The sequence below is a fragment of the Diadema antillarum genome, unplaced genomic scaffold (genome assembly GCF_040938485.1).
Source record: "Diadema antillarum isolate AM-2024a unplaced genomic scaffold, OU_Dant_1.0 seq00001124_RagTag, whole genome shotgun sequence".
NCBI lineage: Eukaryota > Metazoa > Echinodermata > Echinoidea > Diadematoida > Diadematidae > Diadema > Diadema antillarum.
Window position 1 is genome coordinate 568,395 of NW_027271938.1, and position 26,265 is coordinate 594,659.

General features: G+C 38.9%; 2 protein-coding genes across 2 annotated transcripts in view; both read right to left on the reverse strand.

Annotated features, from left to right (window-relative positions):
• Nucleotides 1–5,028: 5,028 nt before the first annotated feature.
• LOC139743946 (uncharacterized) lies at nucleotides 5,029–9,473 on the reverse strand. Its single transcript, XM_071654413.1, has 4 exons — nucleotides 9,464–9,473; nucleotides 9,003–9,085; nucleotides 7,864–8,023; nucleotides 5,029–6,432 (listed from the first exon to the last, which is right to left on the reverse strand). Exons 1-4 carry the CDS (start codon nucleotides 9,471–9,473, stop codon nucleotides 5,825–5,827), a joined length of 861 nt encoding a protein of 286 aa, XP_071510514.1. The 3' UTR covers nucleotides 5,029–5,824.
• A 686-nt stretch (nucleotides 9,474–10,159) lies between these two features.
• Nucleotides 10,160–26,265, reverse strand: part of LOC139743947 (activating signal cointegrator 1 complex subunit 3-like) — a 40,799-nt gene continuing 24,693 nt past the window's right edge. Inside the window, exons 22-35 of the mRNA XM_071654414.1 lie at nucleotides 25,788–25,933; nucleotides 23,467–23,587; nucleotides 22,244–22,380; nucleotides 21,533–21,670; nucleotides 21,145–21,265; nucleotides 20,248–20,377; nucleotides 19,482–19,607; nucleotides 17,827–17,938; nucleotides 16,943–17,080; nucleotides 15,970–16,025; nucleotides 14,890–15,064; nucleotides 12,341–12,501; nucleotides 11,485–11,596; nucleotides 10,160–10,458 (exon numbers count right to left, since the gene is read on the reverse strand). Coding sequence (XP_071510515.1) covers nucleotides 10,321–10,458; nucleotides 11,485–11,596; nucleotides 12,341–12,501; nucleotides 14,890–15,064; nucleotides 15,970–16,025; nucleotides 16,943–17,080; nucleotides 17,827–17,938; nucleotides 19,482–19,607; nucleotides 20,248–20,377; nucleotides 21,145–21,265; nucleotides 21,533–21,670; nucleotides 22,244–22,380; nucleotides 23,467–23,587; nucleotides 25,788–25,933 — 1,811 coding nt within the window. The 3' untranslated portion in view covers nucleotides 10,160–10,320. The remainder of the gene's footprint in view (nucleotides 10,459–11,484; nucleotides 11,597–12,340; nucleotides 12,502–14,889; nucleotides 15,065–15,969; nucleotides 16,026–16,942; nucleotides 17,081–17,826; nucleotides 17,939–19,481; nucleotides 19,608–20,247; nucleotides 20,378–21,144; nucleotides 21,266–21,532; nucleotides 21,671–22,243; nucleotides 22,381–23,466; nucleotides 23,588–25,787; nucleotides 25,934–26,265) is intronic.

Genomic DNA, 26,265 nt, shown 5'->3' on the forward strand with positions numbered 1-26,265 from the left:
ACCTACAAATGTGGATTGAGTAAATGCAGCAAAATAGTAGAACACATCAGTGAACGTTTTGTTGAAAATCAGAAAATTGGTTTGAAAGTTATGAATTTTTGAATTTTTTGAAGTCACTGCTGGATGAGAAGACTACCAGTGTATGATATGCGATATAGGGAAAATGTAAAGAGAATTTCACGAAATGTATTAAAAAAAAAGAAGTGCACATTTTCTCGACTTGTCACTGACGTATGTTCAGGGTATAATGCTTAACTAATAAAAAAAAAATAAAAAAAAATAAACAAACAAATCCCCTGCCTTGTGAAAGAGACAAGTCAAGTGTTCTTATATTTTGCGAGAAAAGTGAAAATATGTTGAATTTTCTTTATATATTATATATATATATATATATATTTCTATATTTTCTTTATATCGTTCTACATATGTTTGTTTGTTCATTTCCATGTGGGAAGATGGCTGGATAGCCCATATTCAGCGACGTTAAGCTGGTCTTCCATGGGTCCAGTTGGATGTGAGGTGGGACCACTTCACCAGGTTAAACACCATCACAAGCTGTAGAAGTCTTCTCATCCAGCAGTGACTAAGTAGAAACTTTTAAAAAAATCATAACTTTTGAACGGATTGTTCGATTTTTCTTCAAACTTTCACTGATGTATCATCCTGCTTCATTCACTCAATCCGCATGTCTATGAAGATGGTATCATCCTTTAAGTTGCATTGATTGTATTTAGGGTATGATACAGTAAAAGCGGCACGGGTAAGTACTCACTCACCGTAGTGTTCTTTCCAGAGCAAGACCAACAATGGACAACGCTGTTCGTGAAATTGACTAACAGCACGCTTCTGTGCGGCCAAATCGTCGCTATCAGGGTGGTGTTTCACAAAGCTGCTCTTAAAGTTAAGAAGGACTTAAGTGCGATTGGTGATCAGTTCTTGTGCTGAATTATTGAGATTCTGATAAGTATAGCAAACAAGAACTGATCACCAGTCGCACTTACTATAAGTCCTTTTTAGCTAACATCTGTGCGGCCGCCCTGATGGTCTCTGTACAATGAATCAGATGTAGGTTGCTAGGCAGCCTACTGGATGATTACATGCTTTTGTCTAATTTTCAGATTATAGATATTGCGGCATGTGCAACAATTGATTACCAGTTACTGAAATGAATTTCGCAATTTATTTTAATATACCGCTACGACAGCAGCACATACCGACCTGTTATTGATAGGGGTGCACGTCACGAGATCGACACCCATGAGTCATACACTGTACAGCCCACAAGTCATACAGCTCACAAGTCATACAGCCCACGAGTCATACAGCTCACAAGTCATACAGCCCACAGCCCACGAGTTCGACAATGAGTAAATAAAGCCCATGAGTTCGACACTAAGCACAAAAAGGGTCACGAGACCGACATAATGCAAACAAAGCCCACGAGACCGACTCACGAGACCGACACTAGGCAAAAGAGGCTCACGAGACCGACACTAGGCAAACAAAGCTCACGAGACCGACACTAGGCAAAAGAGGCTCACGAGACCGACACTAGGCAAACAAAGCTCACGAGACCGACACTAGGCAAAAGAGGCTCACGAGACCGACACTAGGCAAAAGAGGCTCACGAGACCGACAGGATGAACAGCGTCACCTTTAGACCAATTAATTGTATAGGGTGTCCAGATAATGGCATAAGGAAGATATAAGAGATGGAAAAGGAGAGTTGCTAGGGTTTTACCCGTCAATTGCCCTCCCTCACTCCCTGAACGGTTCAAGATCTTTAATTGTGTTAGCGTATGTTAGTGTTTGTGGAAAAATAAAACAAAATTCAGTAAAAGTGCATGACATGTTTCAACATTAATTTCGAAAATGCCAAAACACTCTCCTTGCCCTTTCCGCAAAGCCCATATCGGTAAACACCTATGTAAAATTAGAAGAAAAAAATATGTGGACATTCAGATCAACCAACTATAAAAATACCCAGGTATGAAATGGAGTTCACAGGACAAGAAAGTTATTCACCAAATTGTCAATGTTGCAGTGCACACCTGCTTTAACCTACATGATGGGGGGGGGGGGGTAGTCATATAGCATAAATTCACAGAAAAATTATGAAATCGTCTATCAAAGCAAGAATTTAAGGATTCGGAAAAAGAAGATGTATCCATGAAAACTATTCTATTTCATGAAAAATGTACAGTTTGGAGAAGAGTAATTTTACAAACACAAGCCACAAATCCAGGTGAATCACTGCGATATAAAACGTTTCATGCGTCGAATTTCACACATTATCAGAGAAATTTACAAATTGAACTCTAAGCAGGCGATTAGGATATCTAGTAAGGTCTACTTAACTTGTGGAGGGAAGAAGAAAAGGGCCAAAAAAAAAAACAACTTAGATCCTGTCCACTGTCTTGTTAGAAATTAGGAAAGCCTATTGAAATAGCATGATGGCATCTAAAATTACAGCATACATCGTTGTTGTCCTTTTTTATTTTTTCATACATTTTTTTTTTGGGGGGGGGGAGGTCCCATAAAGAGGACAATTTTATATATATTAAAAAATGAATAACAATGTCGCTCCCCGTAGCGTGACAGAACTGTCCCCTAAAAGGATATTTAGTAAGGTCTACTTAACTTGTGGAGGGAAGAAGAAAAGGGCCCAAAAAAAAAAACAACTTAGATCCTGTCCACTGTTTAGTTAGAAATTAGGAAAGCCTATTGAAATAGCATGATGGCATCTAAAATTACACCATACATCGTTGTTGTCCTCTTTTATTTTTTCATACATTTTTTTTTTGGGGGGGGGGGGGGAGGAGGTCCCATGAAGAGGACAATTTTATATATATTAAAAAATGGGTAACAATGTCGCTCCCCGTAGCGTGACAGAACTGTCCCCTAAAAGCCACACGTGTAGAAATGCATACTCAATGTCGTTGATATGTAGATGTTGTTGTTCAATTGACGAAGCGTGACGAAATTTCACACGCCAGTATGTAATTTTCTCCTTTAAATGGTACACCCTGTACAGGAACATATTTGTAATTGACATGTAGATGGCGCTGTTCATCCTGTCGGTCTCGTGAGCTTTCTATGCCTAGTGTCGGTCTCGTGGGCTTTCTTTGCCTAGTGTCGGTCTCGTGAGACTTCTTTGCCTAGTGTCGGTCTTGTGGGCTTTCTTTGCCTCGTGTCGGTCTCGTGAGCCTCTTTGCGTACTGTCGGTCTCGTGAGCCTTTATTGTGTCGGTCTCGTGGGCTTTCTTTGCTTTAAAAGTGTCGGTCTCGTGAGCCTTTTGTGCGTAGTGTCGAACTCATGGGCTGTATGACTCGTGAGCCGTATAACTCATGGGCTGTATGATTTATGGACCTATTTTTTATGTCGGTCTCGTGGGATGACCACATTGATAGCGACGTGTTTCTACACTCATATTCATAAATGTCAGCATGCTTTCCACAATCATGTGAGGATTACAGATTTGCACGACACGCTACTCGGTGCAAACATTAAACACAATTACTAGATCATTATTTGTTGAAACAAATTGCTAAACAACCAGTGTGGCTTAACGATATACTTACTAGTAATTTAAACTGGCACGTGACCAACGCAAGTCACGACAGATACTAGTACACAGCTTTGTAATGCTTAAATTGACATCACAAATTGTGCAAAGAAGCGTTGGAGGGAAAAAAAAAACTTTTGGAATTGATGTCAATTTGCTATTAAACACAGATATAGCACACGCACAATATTAAAAGCTTTGCACATCAGAATACAGTGACTAAGGTATTGCACCTACATGCACCTGTATACCAGCAATATATACGCAGTCTATATTAGATGTCAGAGAATGTTTATTCTATGCAATATATTTTCCATTTGTTTATGCTCTAATACAACGTTGAAACATTGTTAATATTTAGGAATCATGTAATGCAATATTACACTGTTCAATGCAATATATCTCAGTGACAGACACGGAGGATTGCCATTTCGTTGCGCAGACAAATTACTGTTGTTCTCCCATAGGGTACTTATTTACAAATATTGCGATAGTGGAAAAATGAGCAAAGAAAATGGGATTCCATCGAGATTTTCCTTTTTCTTTGCTCATTTTTCCACTGATAATTTATATTCCTTCTGGTCAGTTTATTCTGTCTTTATTTGTTAAATATTACAAAATATACAATATATTATGATATAATATAATATAATTATGTGTGTTTAATGATACCACAAATATACAACCAAGAAAATGTGTAATCAAAGCGAGTATAATGAACAGGGAAAATGCAAAGATGCAAAGACACAGAGTCAACATCAATACTACATTAAACGCCTCATTGTGCATCCATTCTAGTTAGATTATGTCTTCCGACCAAATTTTGCTCAAACTAGGTAATACATGTAATTGACAAAAGTTTGAGGATTTGAAAGTGGATGAGTAAAGGATATAAATGGATTCCCTGAAGAAGAAACTCCTTATTCATCGATTGGAATTTGGCTTCCGGAAATTTTAATTTGGTTCAAACGAAGTAAAATTCATAGTCCAGCAATCTTTCGGAAAATATCGGACAAATATTGGTAAGATTATGCAACATTCATAGGATCATTGCAAGATGACCAACATGCTGATATCCCTGCTGGAGAGACCACAGTCCCACAGTGTCCAACAGTGTGAGAGTCACAGAGTGAACACAGTGTGAAATCTCTTCACACTGTTAAATTCGAGCGTTTTAATAGTATGAACACAATGTGATTCATCAATTCACAGTGTGAAACAAAGTATTACTACGTGAACACTGTGTGAAAACCACACCACAGTGTGAAACCATCTTCTTACTGTTAAATTCGAGCGTTTTCACATAGTCGGCTATGTGACCATTCCGTGAACACACTGTAGGACACTGTGTTCTTTCCAGTAGGGATGTAACGTACGAAATGGAACCCGCGAACCCACTGAAGAGACAACGTTTGTAAGATGCGGGTCCCTCTGACAAGAGATGAAGAAAATCTCTGAGACTGATGAGACTAAGATGAACATTATTTGTACACAGTGTAACATGAGATAGTAACACATACTGACGACTCTTTAATTGGCTTTGATAACAATGTGGAAAGAATTGTCATCACCATTTCCTCCTGGCATTGTTTTTCCCATGCAGTCTTGTGTTTTCCGCCTTGCACATTATGATATTTCTGTCATGTCAGTTCGATCTCTAGCGCTACCACTCCCTACTTTTGTACTCCTCGAATACCCTAAGATTCCAACCTTCCACCTCCACTTTTAAGGTACGTGTGGTCCTTGGCGGTTCTTGTTTCCTTTTCCCGCATGAGTCTCTCGCTTGTCTTGTGTTCAGGTGTTTGTACCTCTTTCCCATATCAAGGGTCCAATGGTCCTTGACTGTGATGATCCTCGCCTTTGCTTGTTGGTTCTGCTGGTGAGGATCTTGAACATGTTGTCCGCCGTCGCCTTCCTTTCGTCCCAGATGGTCTTTGATGGTTTTCCTTTCCCATGGTCTTGTGTTGGCCATTGCCACGTCCGTCGTCACACTTACGTATTGGGATTGGCTGTACCTTAGCACGTTCACCGCCCATCGTCTTGGAGGAGACGTCCGTGTGAAGTTGATCCCCAGTAGGATCCTGCACATTCGGATGTAATCCTTTCACAGAGTCGCGTTGATTTTGTTTCCTTCTGTTCGGTCTGCGTTTCGGGGCGGTAGTTCTAGGTTGATTAGCGTTGATCGGCTCTTCTCCATAAAACTTGCATGCGATTGGTCTCGCAGTTTGAGATTTCTGTGACTGTTGTGTTTGATCTCGATTATGAGGCACATTTTTCTTTAATACCATTTCCTCTGCGTTCTGAACTTCCCTCTGTAGTATGTGTCTTTTCGTCCTGTACATCTGGACCTCTGGAGGAACTCACTGTTGCAACCCCATCCAATGCGTCTTCCTCTGGCTTACCACGAATTCCTTGAGATTCCTCCCAAGGTTCTCCACTTTGACGGCGCTGTCCTCGGCAGTTGTTGCTTTCTTTCCTCTGATAAGTTCTTGGCTTCGTCTCTGTTGGTGTTTGCACCTCCTTACCGAGCCATGGGCCCTCGGGGAAATCCCTTGACTGCGATGATCCTCGCCTTTGCGCGTTGGTTTTGCTTGGTGAGGTTCTTGGCCGCTTACCTTTCGCCCCAGGTGGTTTATTATGGTTTGCCTGTCCCGTGGCCTTGTGTTGGTCATGATTACGTCCTTCATCATAATATTCAGGTCTTGGGATTGGTTCTATCTTGCTGTGTTCTGGGCTGATCGTCTTACGGGAGGCGTCCCTGTTTGGGTGACCCCCAGTGGAACTCTGCACAGTCAGAGAGATGGAGAGCTCTTGGTCCAATCCAAGGTAGCAATCGCTCACTAGATGAACTGAGGTGAGCATGCGATCTAACAATTAGAACGGACAGTAATTGGCTCATTAAGATGATATATATTGTACATCCGCAAGTGGCTAAGTCTACTGACTTTCAAACGAAAATCAAAACTGAATCCTGCAGTATTTTCGTTCTTGGAATTGATGCTTTTGATACAAAACAACTTTGAAAATGTATTATAATATTGAGGAATGAGAGGGGACACACAGCAGTGCTTATACCTGCGAGTAAGCTCTTTGCTCTCGTAGGGAATCAGAACCCAACACATCGGACATCTATGATGAGTCCAGTCCCTGGAGTTTTTCTGATCTTCAACACTTTAGTCAATTTGAAGTGACCGCGTGACTACTAAGAAATAACAGTTGTTGTCTTCATAACGGTTGCAATTAATATTGATGTCACAACTCATTTTGGCATCTTAACGTAGGACAATAAATCAAGTCATGAAAGTCGCATGGATAAAATCGATCACATTTTACAGTTTAAAGCTATAAGGGGACGTGGATGTAATGTTTCGGCATGTAAGTCGCTCTGCTTCTACACATACGTCTTGTTGCGGAGGGTCCATCAAACGAAAACCTTCATTACCTGCATTTCTAACACTAAAAAGACGTCTGTAGCAAGACTGGGCGGGGGGCTGATTCAGCTCCCCCCCCCCCCCCCCAAGATTTCGGCCGCTGATCGCGCGATCGCGACGAAAGATTGGCACGTGAGTAACCAACAACGTAATCTACAAAAACTTATTCCGCAATTATTCAAATTTATTTTGATTAATTGATTATGCTTATTTATTTCGGAAATAAAAGAATGGCTGTAAATCTGTAGATAAAGGTAAAAAATGCTAAGTCTTGGCATAGATACTCTTTTTAGGATTCTTAATTATTGAATGTAGGGCCTACATCCAAAAAGTCGCGGTATCGAAATTTTTTCTGATGTATTATCTTATTGTTTCTGAGATTTCTTTTGTAGCCTATTTCATTTTCTTTTTTGATGGAAATTGTCGGCAACACTATTTCGATCATAAACAACATAAAATTTATTGATATGAATTATCAGTAAAAGAAAAATGATTATACATTTATGAGTTTCTGCTGGAAACAGTCTTTGCATGGGATTTGTACATGAAATCACGTTTTTGAGCAATTTCGGGTCTGCCATGCACTTACAAGATATTGCACAACTTCGGAACCGCGTACCTGGGCGTCGCGATTTTGGTCTCAAACGTTGCGCGAGACTTAAAAGGAAAAAGTCATGAAACGCCGCAGCCCGAAATCTTTACTTTACGGCTTTATCATGGAAAATGTCGAGGGGGGGGGGGGGGGGGGGGGGCTCAATCACCCTCTCTTTGTCTATCTTTTTTTCTTCTTTATTGAGATTCGACTGCACCACAAAAAGTTGATAGTCAAAATACGACGGAGGACTAGATAAAACAAAACAAACAAACCTGCATTAGCCGGGGTCTTGAAACTGAGGCTAATCGTTTTCTTGCCGCTGGACATGCTGACTTTCTCCGAAGCAAGGAGTTGACCGTTGATTATGTCTCTCATCATCACCCACCAACCGACATTTCTCTTTTTTGGGTAGTTGGGAGCATGAACTATGTTCTGTACAGTGACAGAGTTAAGAAAGACAGCAACATAAAAGTACATCATTTACACGGAATTAAAGAAACAGACTACAACTGTACATGTATACGAATTCAGCATTCCAAAAATTACAAATTGAAAAGATAGGTCCCATATGTGGAATTCGTCGATTTTAATTTACAGTCAGTGATGGGGCAACGATTGGCAATTACAATACATGAATACATTATGTACAAAATAAATCACTGTGCCATAGTAACAAAAAAATAATTATATTCATTTAATTTGGAGGTACTTGAGCACAAATGTCTGAATTTTCTAAGCAGAAGACTTATTATTGTGCAGCGTTTTAATGACGTAATAAGGACACCTTTTTACTTGGAACAACTTCAAAGTTGCCACTTTGCCGGTTTATGTTCAGGTAAAACGCTCTACTGTGCCAGTAATGACGTGCAAACACACACGGGGCGTTGTTATTTGTTTTGTTGCCGCATTATACTTCGTCTAATCGAAGAAGTTTGCGTTTTTCAATTCTATCACTTTGTTTTAAAAAGAATGTAAAAATCAAACAGTTAGAGAGCTAGCGGCCAAATTCAAACTATTTAACATGTTTAAGTATCTACATGAACAAGACAACTCTAATTACAACTGTTTGACAAATTGCCCTACATCGACGAAAATACGCATCGAAATAATCAGTGTGTTGTCGTAGCCATGATTAAAGTCATGGGCATTTATACATACTCGGGCAGGATTCAAACCTACGACCTCCTGAACACCAAACAGGCGTCTTACCAATTCTCTAGAAGCTTCTGCCCGACAACCACGTTTGGTTATAAATGTTACGACATGCGAGCGGGAACTTAGCATTTATTTTATTCAAATTAATCAAATTCTTGGGTCGAGTTGTTTTTATGGCAACTTATTGACAGATTACCTAACATCGACTTCAACTTTTCAAACATTTCAAGACAAATTTTCAAGCATCTCAACTCACATTTCCCATCTGGTGGTCTTTAGTGAGGGTCACATCCAGCCAGTACTCACGATTGGGCGATACATTGCCAAAATACTGCTTCGCTTTGGGTTTGAAAGAAATACGGGGAAAACAGAGTAAATCGAGTGGAATATGTACCTCCAATAAAATCCTCTCGCAGATGAGTACAGTTGTAGTGAGCATAAAATAATATCTTTAGAGAGAAAGTTTCAAAATCGTGTTTTTTAAAGTATGTTATCTTGCTGAACAAGCTTTACAAATTGTACACTGACAAATAGGTATTTCCAATTTTGCTTCTCACGCCATGTCTGCTGACTTTAAAGCTGCTTGTTCTCTCGCTCTTTTTCTTCTTTCTCTTCGTCTTATCCTTCTTCTTTTCTTTTCTTCCATGATTTGTTTATCATAGTCCCACCGGGAATTGCTAATATCACTTCTTTTTATTATTCTTCACCAAGACTCACTGCTATGCATGTACAGGGTTGACGGATGCTTCGAACTGACCGGCCTGGTGCAAGTAAGTAATGAACTCTAAATCTTGGCCAAATTTTCTTGTGCCTTGTAACACACGTCATTCACTTCTTTCAATCGTATCTCCACAGCTAGCATTTGATTTCATTGATTTATTGGTTTCTTTAATAGAGTAATTCACAAAATTTACAGGCTATGCTTCTCTTGTGAATTCCTCTTACAAAATAAAATAATTGTATTGCTTATTATAGTGTTTATTTATCGAAAAACAAAGTTGATATTGTATCCATGTTTTTGTTGAAACCTACGTGATTTAGAATATCATGTTCTCACGTAACCGTTATGTATTTTACTTCCTCTCACCTCCCTGGTATTACTTTATGTGAAAATTAGATCATTTGAATTTTAATTGAATTGAATACTTGTGTACAAAGTAACCAAGAACAGAACAGGCCAATCATATGAACCACGGTCAGGGATTCATCATATGATATGGAAGGTTTCTAAAGGCTAATGCACAGACTTCTACATGCAAATGAGTTTATACCAATACTGTGATCGAATATGGTACATAATCATTTTTTTTCTATTCAACTTGTTCTGTGTTGTACAACTGCCCACATACTGTATTTTGACAGAGCTTTTGCTCTGCTCCTACACCCGATTAATATGTAGGGACAATTGGGGGACGATTATATTGATAGGCATTTAAAAAAGATACTACTATCCTGGAATAGAGACGATGTATTGGCTTTAAAGGTTATGATTATACGAATAATAGGAAAAATACGAAACGGCCTTGTTTTAAACACCTGAATGAATAAAGCTCTTAAGACGTCATTCTCCCATATCATGTATACATGCTAAACATTATGTACTTACGTAGATTACATATCCCCGGGAATCCGGTTAGAGAACCATCATGTGGGCGTGGCCGTAGCTCCAGGTCAACCTGTACTACAGGTAGCTTCTCGATGACGTTCCACATCTGTGTTTATTGTACGGTGTTTGTTTTCAACACGAGTTCGAATATGACTTGAAATACACATTGTTATATACCTAATGATAAAAATGATTACAAACTGAAAAAAAACCTTTCCCTTTGAAAATTTTTCAGAGAAAAGGAACCACAATAATCATTCATTCAAAGTGCATAAAATAATCATTGTTATCATATCAAAACAACCACAATTATTTTATCGAATGTAAATATTTTAATGAAGTGTATCCCATTTTGAATCTATTGTTTTAAGACTTTTTTTTTCTAAATAGATATGATGCTTTATAAATCATGAGACGTTTCACTTCACAGCTCAGCTTCCGTATAAATTAATTGCTTTATCAAGGCCCTACGATGTTCTTCCTTTACCAAGGGCAATTTAGAAATACAAGACATGCTGTTTGTATATGTATGTCTGTGTTGGCCAGCTTTTACATGTACATGTAGCATGTATTAATTTCTCATACTCCAACGTATCAGGGCAATTACCCCCCCCCCCCCCCAGTTAAATGCTAGTTAGTGATAAGGTAAAGAGTAAAGATTAGGTTCAGTATTAGGATTAGTGTTAGGGACAGGAAAAGGGTCTAGGGTAATTGCCCCAGACCCGACGATCAAAGATTCAAAATTTACCGAGCGCCAGGAGGGTGCTAAAATCGCAGAAACAATGGCAGAGCAGGCCCCTGACTTTGGCACCTTTGGCATGAATTAAATATGTCGTCTGATTTGAGTCATGGTAAAAACGCATCCTTTGCCATTCATGGGTTGGGGTCTCCATCAAAAGGTGCTTGAAAATCTCGAAAAACTTTCTCTTTTATCTCAAAATATTTCTGATGGAAAAAAAAAAGTATTTTCATCTATGTTTAAACACATTTTGGGTCAAAGGCAAAAACATTTTTTTCCAAGAAACCTGAAGTATTTTTGTCAAAACAGTGCAAAATACTGAAAAAAAAATCTGACTGACAATTCTGCGATTACTTGAACAAAACACACAAAGTTGGATTTCAACTGGTTTACCTCTTCAATCTGGCTTTGGTGCAGCTTTCCCTTAAGCATGGCGTGGAGGGCGCTCTTGTCACCATTGCAGACCGAAATCAGTTCTTGTACGTTCTTGATCTCTCTTTTGCCGCTATCAATTAAACGGGTTAAAAGGTGACAGAGATGCTGACCAAGGGAATCAATTCAGATTTCATGACACAAGGATCATTGCAACTCAGAATATCACGTGACCTTGATCATGAGCTTGCCTGCATGGTAGACTACAATTCGACCCGCCGAAGTATAGGCCAACGAATAGGAGTATATTTTGTCAAATCGGCAACTTAAGATGTGACAAATTCAGGCAATGGTCATGTGTACAAGTCGTAGTAAAACAAATCGCATTTACAGACACGCAAGAAAGAAAGTCTCCTTGCAAATGACCCAGTTGATCCAAATCAATCGAGTATTTTGTTATTACAAACTTTCTTCTCAACAATAGGCCCCTATATATGCGATCGACAGATGAAAAAATGCTGATACACAGAAATGCTATTACATGTCATCTAATAACTGAAGTTCGACTGTGGTAAAGGTGAGGGGGGGGGGGTGGAGCTGTTTATCATGTAGGCCTATGTAGAAATAAAGTTAGGAAACCAGCAGGGACCCGTCTATTGAGCTTAACTCGGTGAATCAAGCGTAAGACCAATACTAATCGATAATGATTACCAATACTAAAAAAGAATTACTCTTGATTCAAAGCACAAGTTCAATAGCATATCGAGCGTAACTGTTTTTGAATTACATCAATTGTAAGATCAATCTTACGATCAATCTTTATGAAATGGGCCCAAGATGTGTCAAGAAAGGGAAAAACCATAGAGGTCATTCGCACCATGGGTTTATGAAAGAGGAAAGCAAAGTTGGCTTGACATGAGGTAAGGTGAGAAGAGAATTCTCGCTACTCCACTGGGCCTGGACGACAGATTGGGTAAGGTACATAACATTCATGGCCGTCTGATACCACTTCCACAGGTCTGCGATTTCCACCAGTGCCTGTAGGTAAGCGAGAAGTAAAAATATTAGACATTTATTCGGATTGCATATTTATGTACGATCATGTGCAAGTTTTGCATATTTCTTTTTTTTTTATTGACGAGGAATTGCACTAAATAGAAATTATGAGGAATGTGGTAAATCTCCCAATATGTGAAAAACAACAGTTCAATTCTGTTCAATCCAATTCAATACAATAGTCTATTTATTTCCATCAAATCAAAAAAAAAAAAACATGGTAAAAGGTGGTACAAGTGTCAATTTGATTTTCATCCAGCTGGTTCATCCAACTAGGTTTGCTATATTGTCTTAGCGTGCAGATACGTGTATTTTGGAATTTGAGGATTTTTACTTGACTTTTGACATTTCTGTAAGTTTATGCATTGAATAATTTTCAAGGCATGGAGAAAAAATTTAATTTCAATATTAAGTAGTAAATTATTTGCATTTTAGCCTGGTCTTTGACCCTATGACCCTTACATTCCCAGCAGAATCACTGTCAATTAGAACACACATTAATAGTTCCTATGTACTAATTTTCATGATGATACCTTGAGTCACTTTCGAGATATGAAAGAGTGAAATTTAGCTCTTCCACTTGAGCTGTGACCTTTTCACCTTTGACCTTTTGGCAAGAAACTTCCCAGATAATCTCTATTGGGTAATACATGTATACATCAAGTTTGAAGATAAATCCTGCTGGCATTGTATAAATATAAGGGAAATAGTGAAATTTTGAGGGGTTGACCTTGACCTTTGACCCTGACCCCCATATTCCCTAGATAATCACTGCCAATCAGTACATGCATATATGTACCAAGTTCCATGACTGGATAGATATACAGATAAAGTGAAATTTTAACATTTTCATGTGACCTTTGACCTTTGACCTTTGACCTCATGACCGAAAACTATCTCTGGGGAATCTTTATGCGGTAGTACATGTATACACACATTTCAAGAAAGTACCTTCAGGCATTGCATAAATACTGTATGGGGGATATAGTGAGATTTTGAGCATTTGACCTGGACCTTTTGACCTTTGACCTTGAGCTTGGGCACCCAAAAGTTGATAAGCACAACTTCACCTACTCATACATGTACATGCCAAGTTTCATGAGGATTCCTCAACGGTTTTTTAGTTTGATTAAAAATTGATTACGGACGGAAGGATGGATGGACGGACGGACGGAAAACCCGAAAACATAAGCCCTTTTTACACTTGTGTTTCTTAACCCCGGACTTTCTCTGACCCAGGACTATCGTTAGTCCCGTACCAATTTTTTTCAGCTTTTTACACTGGCCAATTAGTCCCGTACTATCTCTTGTCCGGGGCTAAGGAGAAAACTGACCTTTTTACACTCGTATTTCTTAGCCCCGGACTTTCCAAACCACATGAATATTCATGATTACGCTGTGTACTGTACACGTACACGCACGCACCGGCAGCCCTTGATTACCTCGTTTCTGATTGGTCAGTGAGGGTCGGACTTCGTCTCCGTCGCTTAGCCCAGGATTATTTTTTCGTTCTGTTTACACTCACTTGCTTGGCACCGCAATTGCGGTGCTAACCCTGCTATTTTGCAGGGCCAGATAGTACCGGACTATCGGTGGGGCTAGCCCACTTTGGCAAAAACGAGTGTAAACAGAAAGTGGGCCAAGGATAGTCCCGTACCAACGGTGGGGCTAAGCCCCCCCCCCCCCCCCCCCCCCCTTAGCCCCACCGTTGGTACGGGACTAAGCAAAAATGTACAAGTGTATAAAGCCCTATAATGCCTCCGGCGACACTTCGTGGCGGAGGCATGAAAATACATGATAAAGCAGAGGCAGCGATGTGAAGGTAATTACGTGCGTCCCACTAACCACTAAGCTGAAGGTTCGGTCAGGCTCATGACGTGGCAGCAATCCATACCAATTTGTGTTCTTTTTAAAAAACCTCCAAGTTGAAGGTGATTCAGGTTGGAGGATGCGATGTCCATTTTAGGCGATGTTTCTGGTTGAAGTGTATGTCAACATTTTCTTGACATCACTTCATTTTAATGAAAAGGGTACGATCAGACTCTTAGTCCCTGTCAGAAATATTCTGCCTGCTCTGGCGTTTGTGATTGGCTTTGAATTGTACGAAAACACTTGTAAACTGCTTTCGGCAAAGGCAGATCTCACAATATTGTATTCCAAGAGCTACACCGACAAATTCTACTCTCGCCCCGCCCCCTTTCCCCTCACCATCACGCCATATAACATATCAGAGCTACACCCACTAATCCCCCTTCCTTCTAACCATCACGCCATTCCCTCTCAAACAAAGATAGGTCCCTATACTGATCAAGGAGATGCCCTACTGACTGAAACAAGCTGAAACAGGTGAAAGAGTGTGGTCTTTATTACCTTTAGAATCCTATCGGTATGCCCCAGCACACTTTTCGTGTCCCCGTCGTATTCGGTGCACGGCAGGGTGAGCCGCGCAATGTGCGCCTGAAGAAGCAGATTAGTCTTGGTGTGGGGACTTGTGAAGTCCGCACTGGGCCCGCTGAGAGGGTAACGCACTTTCATCGACAACGTCCTGATATCGTACATTGAAGCAAATAGGAAAAAATCCATTGATGGATAAAGACAACAATGACATCTTGACATACACTCTAAGTTGGTTAACATGAAGAATAATATCTTAGTGAATCGACCGAGAAAGCCTGAAAATTAAAACTGTCTCAGAGTGCTTCTACTTAGGCCTACATATTAATGAAACAGATAACTTTTGTTATATTCCCAGAATAATGTAACCACATCTTCTGAATGTCCTATTTCGGGATGTTGTAGTCACGTAAAATCCTTTGTACAGTAGGACCCGACCTATACATCTTCCCTGTACATCTTCCCTGTATTGTACACGCTCAACAGAGTAAAGGCAACCGTACAAAATCGCCGAACAGCTAGTTGCCGACCGATCAAGATTTTGAAGAATCTCGGGGTTTTGGTCGCCAGTGATCTCAAGTGGCTGGAGATCGGCTACCAGCCTTGGCATCGTGTGACCAGGGTCTAATGAGCTGATGTCTAAAGGAGACCTCCGGATGATGTTCAGATTTTTGCATTTGAATAACTATAAATTAGTTATAGTGATAACAGAGTTTCAGATTTTATGATGACTGGGATGAAGAATAAGAATATTTTCAAAATTTAGAACAAAATTAAATTGCAGTGAACAACGATGATGACATGGCAGAGTCACCATAAGTATGCATGAGTTGGGGCTCAAGGAAGCAGAACAAAAGAAGAAGGCATGCATAGATTATACACAGGTGAACCTGCAAGCAAGCGGTATTGTAATAGAATTACACTGCTACATTTCTGAAATATGTGAACCTCTATGTCATCATCCTTGTTCAGTGTAATTTGTTTAAGGTTTTTCAAAGTATTGTTTCTCTGATCAAAAACCACAATAAATTAAATAGTCTAGGTAAGTTTGTGTACCTGTTCATGTTGTCCTCGCCAAAACGCACCAACATCGACGCGAACTCGACTGCATTCTGCAGAGGGCACGTGAAGAAAATCATTTTAACTAATGACAATATAAATGCATACCACCAAAAGCATTATCTCACGGGGTAGTATAGGCTACAGCTATGCCAGAAATTACAGCTTTCTGTTGTAGGACTGTAGCATGGGCTCTACAACACGAAAACGTGTACCTGTTTGGGATAGAAAATTCCTCTTGAACAACTCCAACAACAAAAATCGACAAATTAATTAGGCCTACACGCAAATGAAAACTCATCCTCCGAATTATTCAAGTTTGTGTTCTATAATAAGATTTGTATAGATGTCTTAACAACACGGGTTCAACATAGATGACCGTATGTTATTAAACGCAAAGCACTGCAGCTGTGTGCATGTTGACTTTTGGTAGTGCTCATTAGGATGATGAATTATGTTGTACATTTATTGGATTTTCAACTTTCTCTTCCTGATAAACCAGAATTTTAAAGGGTGTGTACAGTTCTGGTCGAGGTGAGGATTTAGTTTTTAACATTTTGCGAGATATTCAGAAACCACTCTATGAGATGTCAAAGACCATGAAATTCTAAGGGGTATCAAAAGTTTATTTGATGAAAATTGGTTTTGAAATGGCTGAGATATCCAAAAACAAGGTGAAACAAAGAGATCCTAATAAAAGACGTGGCCTGTCGCGTTTTATTATTATTACTATTTTGGATATCTCAGCCTTTTGAAAACCAATTTTCATCAACTAAATGTTTAATTCTTCTTAAAATTACATGCTCTTTCATAATAGTATTTCACAAGAGGATTCTCATTATCTCACTTGGGAATGTTCAAAACATGAATCCCCACTTCAACCAGTACTGTACAGTCCCTTTAAGAGAGAATGAGAGAGAGAGAGAGAGAGAGAGAGAGGGAGAGAGCAACAACCAAATTCAATATTTACCGATATGATGGTAAGAATGTCGCCGATGGAACTGTCTGGTTTGAGGCGATCTTTGATCATCTTGACGGTGTCATGATGTATGTGATTCTGAGACGCTATCCGGCCGAGGGGCAGCGCAGAGACAGAACAATCCTCATCCTGACAAATTTCGAAAGAAAAAAAAAAGATGTTGTAATAATCGTTGAGGTGGCTTTGCAGAGCAGATTATTCAGTTGAGTAAAATGAAAGAACTAAGTTTCTGGGATGCCAACTTATATGCATATTGGGATGACTCGTGTAGGGCAAAATAAAATTATAATCAGCTATTAGATCTTGCATTGTCGTGATTGTTACTTGAAACACTATCATAACGTTTATAAAATTCGAAATAAAAAGTGTTGGTCATTCTGTTCAAGGAGGATTTCTCTTTGTGCTTTCATGATTTTTATTTGTCAGTATTTTACGTTTTTAATTTTTTTCTCCTGAATTTTAAAGCCATAATTTAGATGAAACAAAAACCCAGCTTAAATGCTTCAAAACAAATCTTAACTGTGAGTTAGGGATAGAAAAAACAAATGTAGAATTTGAATAAGTACAATTAATGTTAAGTATTGGTAAATATACAAAATACGAAAAATAGTTAAAATAAAAATGTTGCCAGACTTAATTGTCTACAGTTATGGTTTATTGAGAAAAACAGTTACTCGTATATCTCCTTAAATTTTAGGCTTCATTGCGAAATGTTGATATGGTTGGATGTTTTGTGATAAAACTGACCTACACATATGCATCAAATGTGATATCCCGAACATTTTTTTAAATCACTACTCCCAATGGTCAGATGGTAATCTAGTTACCTTTAAGTCTTACTTGGGAAGATGCTGACAATAATATTCACAAGTTACCTTGTGCCTTCTGATGCACTCACTGTCGGATAAATCCACCAGCGTGGATTCTATCACTTCAGCCATGAATTTCGTCATTTCTCTCTCACTTGTACCGGGCAAGCCATAGTAGCTGAAAAGAAATGACATGAAATGGACATAGCGGGAGTTCATAGCGAGTTAGATCTGCGACGCGGGCGTTTATTAAGACAACGCTAATTGGGCAAAAATTGGCGTCCTGCACATGCGCGAGACGGCTGTTACCATTGTCCAACCCGGGAGGCTGCGTCGTCTTAGCGTTCGCGTCGCAGACCCAAATCTTGAAAACAATAACCACTGTATACATGGAGGAGCAGACTCCAGAACATCATGAAAAGTTTTTCTTTACGTACGTGGAGGAGAAAAAAAGGTTGGAGGGGCATTTGTTTGAAGCAAAGAAATCCTTGGAGAATCATTCAGATAGTTCGTTCTTTTTTTATTAAGGCTAACAGTATATGGACCTATTGTTAGGATACTAAAATCACATTGAAGCTAACAACTTTACAACAACAAAAAAAAAACCCCGGCACACATAGGCCCACATGTTATGAAATCTTTATTCGATTAAACATTTTGAAGGGATATGTAAACTATTTCATCTCTTCTGCCTGAAGACATGCATCTTTTTTTGCATTTGATTACTTCTCTTTCATCTATTTGTTTCATTTAAAAAGAATTATATGCCCGTCTTCGCTGTCTATTTTAGAAGTGAGATGAGAGCATTGAATTATCAGTAAACAAAATTCCGTAGTGTAGCTTCACTTGGGAAAATACTCAGTATACAAAGTATAATACAACAGCGATGTACAATGAGGCAGCTCGTTTTTAAAATGTTTGAAAATGCAATTTTCACTGCGGATAATGGGATATTGATTTGAAGTTGAGGACGTAAAACAGTTTGAATGAGAGCAGACAGAATCAGTAGCTTACCTTAAACCACAGAAAGGTCGTATCGTAAATAACGAAGTATCATATTACCATACAATAATAACATTCCAAATGAGCATACAGATTCACTGCGTCCAGGACTTGCCTCTGCGAAATTCATACAGTACTCCGAACAAACCGATTTTGAAGACCGAGTTTTCTGATTATTCTGTACTAGATACTATAATCGTTGCAAGAAAAATGATAATATTCAAATTTTAGTTCGAAGTTTACCCCAAGGCCTCAATCCATGTCAAGCTGCTGCTTCAAAGTGATCGTGGTCTCCTGCTTTTTTGTTATTACAATATCTAAAGATACACAATCCCAAATCAATTAATTCAAATCCCCTATTTCTCTATTTTTCTTTTTTTTTTTTACTAAATTTTGGTTATTGTAACATGTTCTGAGTTAATAATAAATCATCACCTAGGTGATTCATAATAATTGTTATTTTCACGATTTCCTTCTAAACTTCTTTGTGATATTATGTTACACGTCTTACATCGAATAATATTATGCTCATAATGTATTTTTAATCAATTTGGAAGTCGTGAATTGTTATTTTCAAAATGTATATAATATATTCTCTTGTATGTGTGATTTGAACAAAAAAGGCAAAAATAAAACTAACCAAACAAACAAAAATAGGATAAGGAGCAACAAAATATAGGATTTTGTAGCAAAAATCGGACTGTTTTGTAAACTATTACCTTGGGTTTGCTGTCAGTTTCGTGTAGAAGAAAGTCGTCTTCATATAGTCCTCGAAATCTTGCTCGACCTTGATATTTCCAGACGCAACCTCCGCGTTCACGTACTCGGGCAATGCCTTATTCGGCCTGCAATACATCAGAGAGTATAGGAGGGAGGAAAGATGATTTAACATCAGCAAGACGTACGATTCGAATAGGAGGAAAATAAACAATAACAACAACAACAACAGCTACTTCATTTTCTACAGTTTCTGGATGCACGCCACATTTTATAGTAGAGAAAAATACAAACAGATATTTGGTCTCACTCTTATACTTATTCTCCCCCTTGACAGTAGGATATGAGGAATACATTTGTATTATAAAAGTACAACATGTAGCACATACGACTGTACACGTACATACACACACACACACACACACATACAAACATCCGATACCAGGCAATTCATCACTAATCGCCTGATGATGCTATTGAAGAATAATCGGCTCAAATGAAAGAGCGTACAAGTAACTTCATTAATTTTTGTGTCAGTTGAACATTTTTCCCCGTTTTTTTTTTTTTTGATCTCATCATCGTCATTAACTCTTATTTTTTAATCTTTCACATTTGAAAAAGAAGTGTTTTGCCAGATATTTTGTCTGACAAACTGTTAAAAGCTACATACATCCTTGCATCTGATTGGCTGACAGCAAATTTTTCCAACAAACTTGTCAGACAAAATGCTTCATGAAATGCCCCCTGGAGGTCTAGCTAACCACATACCGGGACTCTAGGGAAACTGGATCCCGCAGAGCCGTTTTGTAGAAGTCTCTCTTAGTGTTCTGGACCATGACCAGAGCTGTACCACGACTGTCCTTGTTGCGTCCAGCACGGCCAATCATTTGCAGAAGGTCTGCGAATAAAATGTCACCCTTTAATATAGCAGGCCTATCACTTTATGAGTTGCAATGTGCATGGTGCAGTGCATTTATACATCACTATTCGACTATTGATAAAGCCCTGTAACGTGATTGCACTGTTAAAACAAGTTCATAATCAACATCTTCAGCGAAAAGCCTTCTGCGCAAGGAGTGGGGATGGGCCAATAAAGACAAAAAAAAAAAAACAGAATTGAAATAAAATGTCGCATGTACTTGACTAAATTGCGCCATGAAAAGTTGGATGATGCATTATTGACAAGGGATGCGAATGTATAGTGCGGTTAAGAGCATAAAGGATAGATAGCAAATACACAAAAAGCCATATACCGAGTATCTCTGCGACTATTGACGAAAAGATTTCTGTAGAGCGTCCATTGTTCTTCGACAAAGATGCACTATGATTTATAATTTCACAAATCGAGCACAAGGCGACTACAATTTACACAGTCGGTGTTCGGCGGCGTTTAGAAACATTCTGAAGAATCAAGGTGCGTTCTCTCTCTTAATATAGTTGTATATCATTATAATTACAGCCAAACCTGCCTTAGCGGCCACCTGCCGTATACGACCACTCAAAACAATTCCCTCCGACAGGAAAAGCCACGTTAACAACCCTGTCTATGGCGGCCAACTGTCCGCTTTTTTAATCTCCGTTGGGTGGCCGCTATAGACAGGTTTGGCTGTATTCATTTCATCTGATGCCATTGATTAATACCGCTCGGCTTATGGCCCTGCTTACCAGTGACAGGCATGTCCACGTATCTCCGGGTCCTCACATCGTATTGCTCGGTCCCCTTGACGATGACGAGACGAGCTCGAAGATCTGTAGACCACGCCAGTCTCTTGGTTGCCACTAGCACCTATTCACAATGAAATGGTGCATAGGGAGAATACACAGTATAGGCGAGATCTCGGACGCATCTCAAGTGCTAGCGAAATGCCACGGAGAAGATTTTGGCTGTGCATTTAATGCAATACCATTGATTCTGCAAACTGCACAATGCAACCCCCCCCCCCCCCCCCCGGCATAAAAATCATGAACGTATAAAGTCGGCTATGTAAAATTCTGTTTTAAAACTTATCAAATTGTTTTAAAGAATAGGACGAAATGATTATGGAATCTATACCTTGAGGTATTTGTCACGATACAGCTTCTCTACAGTCCGTCTGTCGCTCCACGAAAGGCCCGGATGGTGCACGCCTATACCATAGGACAGCGCCAGTTGAAGGTTTTGATTGAACACACTGGCTGCCATGTCATCAACCTGTAGGGAATGATCGACACATCTCCATATATATATATATATATATATATATATATATATATAATACGCTGACCGATGTACACTGAAAAATCGACAAATCATACTAAATAACTGTGTTGTCACAAACACAATCAAAATGACTATATAATATTGACTGGCATTGAGGGAGATACCAGAAAATATTGCCCAAACTAAATCGATATTGCCCGAGTCGAAGACGAGGGTAATATTCTTTCAGTGCGGGCAACTAGTATTTTTTCTGGTATCTCCCTCAAGGCCAGTCAACATCATAATGATAACATATCCCCTAGGTAAATTAGGAAAATATGTGAATACGGCTAAACCCTTTAGATCAAGCCACATCTAACTTACGCGTAGATTATCAACAACATGTCGAATAATTACAAAATTTTTCCTTAATGTACATCATTCAACTCCAACTTCAAAGATACATTATGTAGTTGTAACAGGCGAACTTCAAACATCTGAACGTATTTCTGTATTTACACTTTGTTTTTGCTTCAGATATGTGTATACTGAGGAGGCCTATCTATTATACCAAAATATTATTACCTTTTCTTTCTTCAAGCGGCACCACATTTGTGGATTCTCCTCGTGGCGGAGAAATGCGACCAGCTCGAAGGCGGTCGCTGTTGCCTGTTTCCTGGATAATACAAACACCAGTACCCGCTTCTTCGTGGTCTTGATCGCTGCGTGGAAGGTGGAACTCAATCGTTATGATAATATGCTTCAATTTTGCCCCCATGATAAATAAACCACTTAATGCATTGATACCTCCAGTTACACAGGCCTTGATATTGGAGTCTTCGTATTTCCCTCTCAGGGGCCGGGACCCCCCCCCCCCCCCCCACACACACACACACTTTGGCTAAAAACAGAAGAATAGGAAAAACAATTGAAAAAATGCAACACGTATTTATTTCCAAGGGTTCCGTTCTCTTCCCAACTCCCCCACACACACACACTTTGGCTAAAAACAGAAGAATAGGAAAAACAATTGAAAAAATGCAACACCTATTTATTTCCAAGGGTTCCGTTCTCTTCCCAACCCAGCATTGACCTTGACCTTGACCCCCTCCCCGGTCCCACAGCTCCCTTCACCCACACACACCCTGAAAAACGTTCCGCAGTCCCTACTCTTGTCAGTATTACTAATTTGTGTTTTTGCCGATACTGACTGCAACCTTTATGCTCTTGATTTTTGTTTTGTCTGCAGTGTAATCTGCAAATATACAAGTGTAGTCTTACGTATAATTTGCATTTATTTGATATGACGCACACGAGCATTATGATACAGGGGTTAAATGCATGATAGTAACATGGGAATAGAGATAAACGAACTTGCCACGTGTGGAAATAAACTCATCCTAATCTATTGTACAATTCATGAAGTTACCCTTAATTGTCAATTAAGATACACTTATCTTATTGGCATATGTCTTCTTTACCCATCACAAAAGACAAGTCTTCTAGTAATCAGGTGTACACGTGTCATTTTAGGGGGGAAATACTTTAGAACGACAATGTGATCATTCCTTCAGACTTGAACGGCTATGTACAACTGTTTAAGGAAAAATTCGCCAGAGAAACCACCAAGGGTCGAGATAAAAATACAAATTCAGTGAAAAAGGGCAATTAAGTCGCTTCATCAAGAAATTCGTAATGTGGGAAAATATTGTGACCGTTTTAGTGTGTTTGGGTGCTTGTTTGCCTGCGTTTGTGCACGTATATATACGTGCATTTGTAAACTTAGTCATTTCTATTTCTCATCCTACCATTGAACACGGGTTTGTTCATCGCTGCGGTTCGGATGTGGTAGAATTTCCCCGAGAACTCTGCCACATTGAGTTCCAGCTTCACAGGTCGGTGAACCGATTGGAAGTTGAAGAGGTGATCCTTTGAGGCAATCAAAGCAAATTAACCGTAACATGTAATCAATGCATCGATAATGGACAATAATGTCCCCCTTCACACGGTAATCTTGCCTACCATGTTGCTATCAGCTGGGAACTGGCTATGAGGTGGGCAAGTAAAGATTCCAATACGCCTGCCCTACTGGAAATGAAAATCACTTTCGTCATATATATACTGTCATGGTTTTGCCTGCAAGCTAATGATATTATAGTAATATTGGTACACAAAATTACTGCTAATGATATGAATAATTATTAGTTGTTAAGCACCTCATTTATTGCATACCCTTAGAAAAATCGTCAATGGTAATTGAATGGTAATGAAAGGTAACTGGCAATGGTGAAGGGTAATTGTACGGTAATGAAAGGTAACTGTCAATGTTGAAGGGTAATTGAACGGTGGGTTTCCAGCGGCCAGAGTCTTTGACGCTGAATGGTAAGTCAATTGTAACTGAATGGTAAGTCAAGTCAATGGTTTGCAAATGGTGAAGGATGAATGAAAGGTAAATGTTGAATGGTAAGCTCCAGTAGTAAAATGAAGGGTGGACCAATGGTGAATACTGAAGGGTAAAATCAAATTAAAGGGATCGTATAGTTTTGGTTGAGACTTAACTTCAGGACCCCATTTCATAAAAGATGTTAGGATGACAACTCTTGCTGGAATGACCACTCTCCACAGCAAACAGCTAATCAGGAAGCTGTATTCTTGTCGTTACCATGACAATAGTCATTCCAGCAAAGAGTTGTCATCGAATAAACTCTTTATGAAATGGGGCCCAGGTTTTACTTTTTTTAGGTGAGATAGTGAGAAACCTCTTATGAAATATGAAAGAGCGTGTAATTCCATGAGGATTTAAACGTTTATTTGATGAAAAATTGATTTTGAAATGGCTGAGATATCCAAAACAGAGTGATAATAATAAAGTGTGAAACCCACACTTTATTACGATCATTCTGTTTTACTTTGTTTTTGGATGTTTGAGCTATTCTAAACTCGATTTTCGTCAAATAAACTTTGAAGTCCTCATTTTAAAATGGCATGTACTATTGCATAGGCCTAAGTGTTGTTTTTTTTGTGTGTGTATCTTGCAAAAAAAGTTAAAGCCCAATTTTCATCTGCACCAATTGAATGGTAAATTCAATGGTATGTGAATGGTCGACCTTGAATGATAGTTCTGAACGGAGAATGGTGAACAAATGGTGCATATGGTAAATGAATGGTGAGAAAATCAGTCTGAATGGTATTTCTGAATGGTAAGTGAAGGGTAAATGAATGGTATACTGAATGGCATTTTGTAAATGGTCAATGGTATGGAAATTACATGTTCCAATTATCTAAATAAGTTTCAGTGGTAGTTCTGAATGATAAATGAAGGGTAAATGAATGATGTGCATATTACATGTTCCAAAGTTTCAATGATAATCTGAATGGTAAATGAAGGGTTAGTGAATGGCAGACTGAATGGTATACTGAATGATATTTCGTGAATGATCAAAGGTATGCAAATTAGACGTTCCAATTATATAAAAAAAGTTATAAAGGTGAATGGTAAATGAAGGGTTAAATTCTGAAAGGTAAATGAATGGTAGACTGAATGGTATACCATTCAAAACCAGAATATTTCAAATGGTAGATACTGAAGGGTAAATGAAAGGTAATTTCAATGGCATTCCATTCAACTTTTTTTTTTTTTGGTAAGGGTTATCCCTACAAATCTATGCGTAATGTGACAAATCAAGATTTGTGCCACCACAACTCCTGAGAGGTACAGGAGTACTTTCTCGAATAGGAAATAGTGCTTTGACAGATATGAAAAAGTTTTTCCAAGTCTACGGAGGGAGATTGACAACTAGTACTACTGTTTGAGAAGAATCAAGTTTGGTTGAGTCAAACCTTTTACCTCACTTTTTGAAATGAATGACAGTCAATGCGATTTATCATAGCCAAATTAGAGAAAGTTTGAATGACACCTTTGAGTGAGTAAAATGCAAGCAGGTTCCACGGCATATGCGGAACGGGGTTATGATGAAAATAATATCAACCTTGACGACGGAAAGTATAACTTCATTCGTTACCAATCTCAATAACAGTATCAATGTAATTCCTATTACAACAAATACTTCTATTTTTAGATTACTACATTATGTTCGCATCCTCGTCATAATCGGCAGCACACACTTACGTCGTCCACTTCTAACCATCGGGCAACGTCTTTGGCGTTAGCCATTGTCGTCGACAGACCAACCATACGCACGACACGCCCCGTATGATGGGACATTCGCTTGGCTCGTGCAACGATGGTTTCCATCATAGGACCGCACTCATCACCTGCCGCATGAAACCACAAATGTATTGCATTGTATTTTGAAAATTTCTAATATTTTTCTAAGATTCCAATGAATTATTACTTCTCAGTGAATTGTAATGGTAAAAATGAAGAACAATGTGGCCTTGTTGTACATGTATAAAGTTTGCAGTAACTGTATTATGTATTATATCATTTATTTCTTTTTTTCATGTGTCTATATTGTGATGTATCTGTAGGACCTATAAGAATAATAATGTTTTTATCAACTGACAAAACTACCCTACTGAAACAAGATAAATAGACACATGATTTTATAAGTAGATAAATAAACAAATAAATAAAATTGATATAC

Bases quoted from the DNA above. Each gene is read 5' to 3' on its own strand.
- LOC139743946 (XM_071654413.1), bottom strand. The intron at 8,024-9,002 runs GTGAGTTGAGAT...GTCACTGTACAG, and splicing joins AAGACCACCAGATGGGAAAT to AACATAGTTCATGCTCCCAA. The intron at 6,433-7,863 runs GTTTGTTTGTTT...TCTAATTGTTAG, and splicing joins CAAGACCCCGGCTAATGCAG to ATCGCATGCTCACCTCAGTT.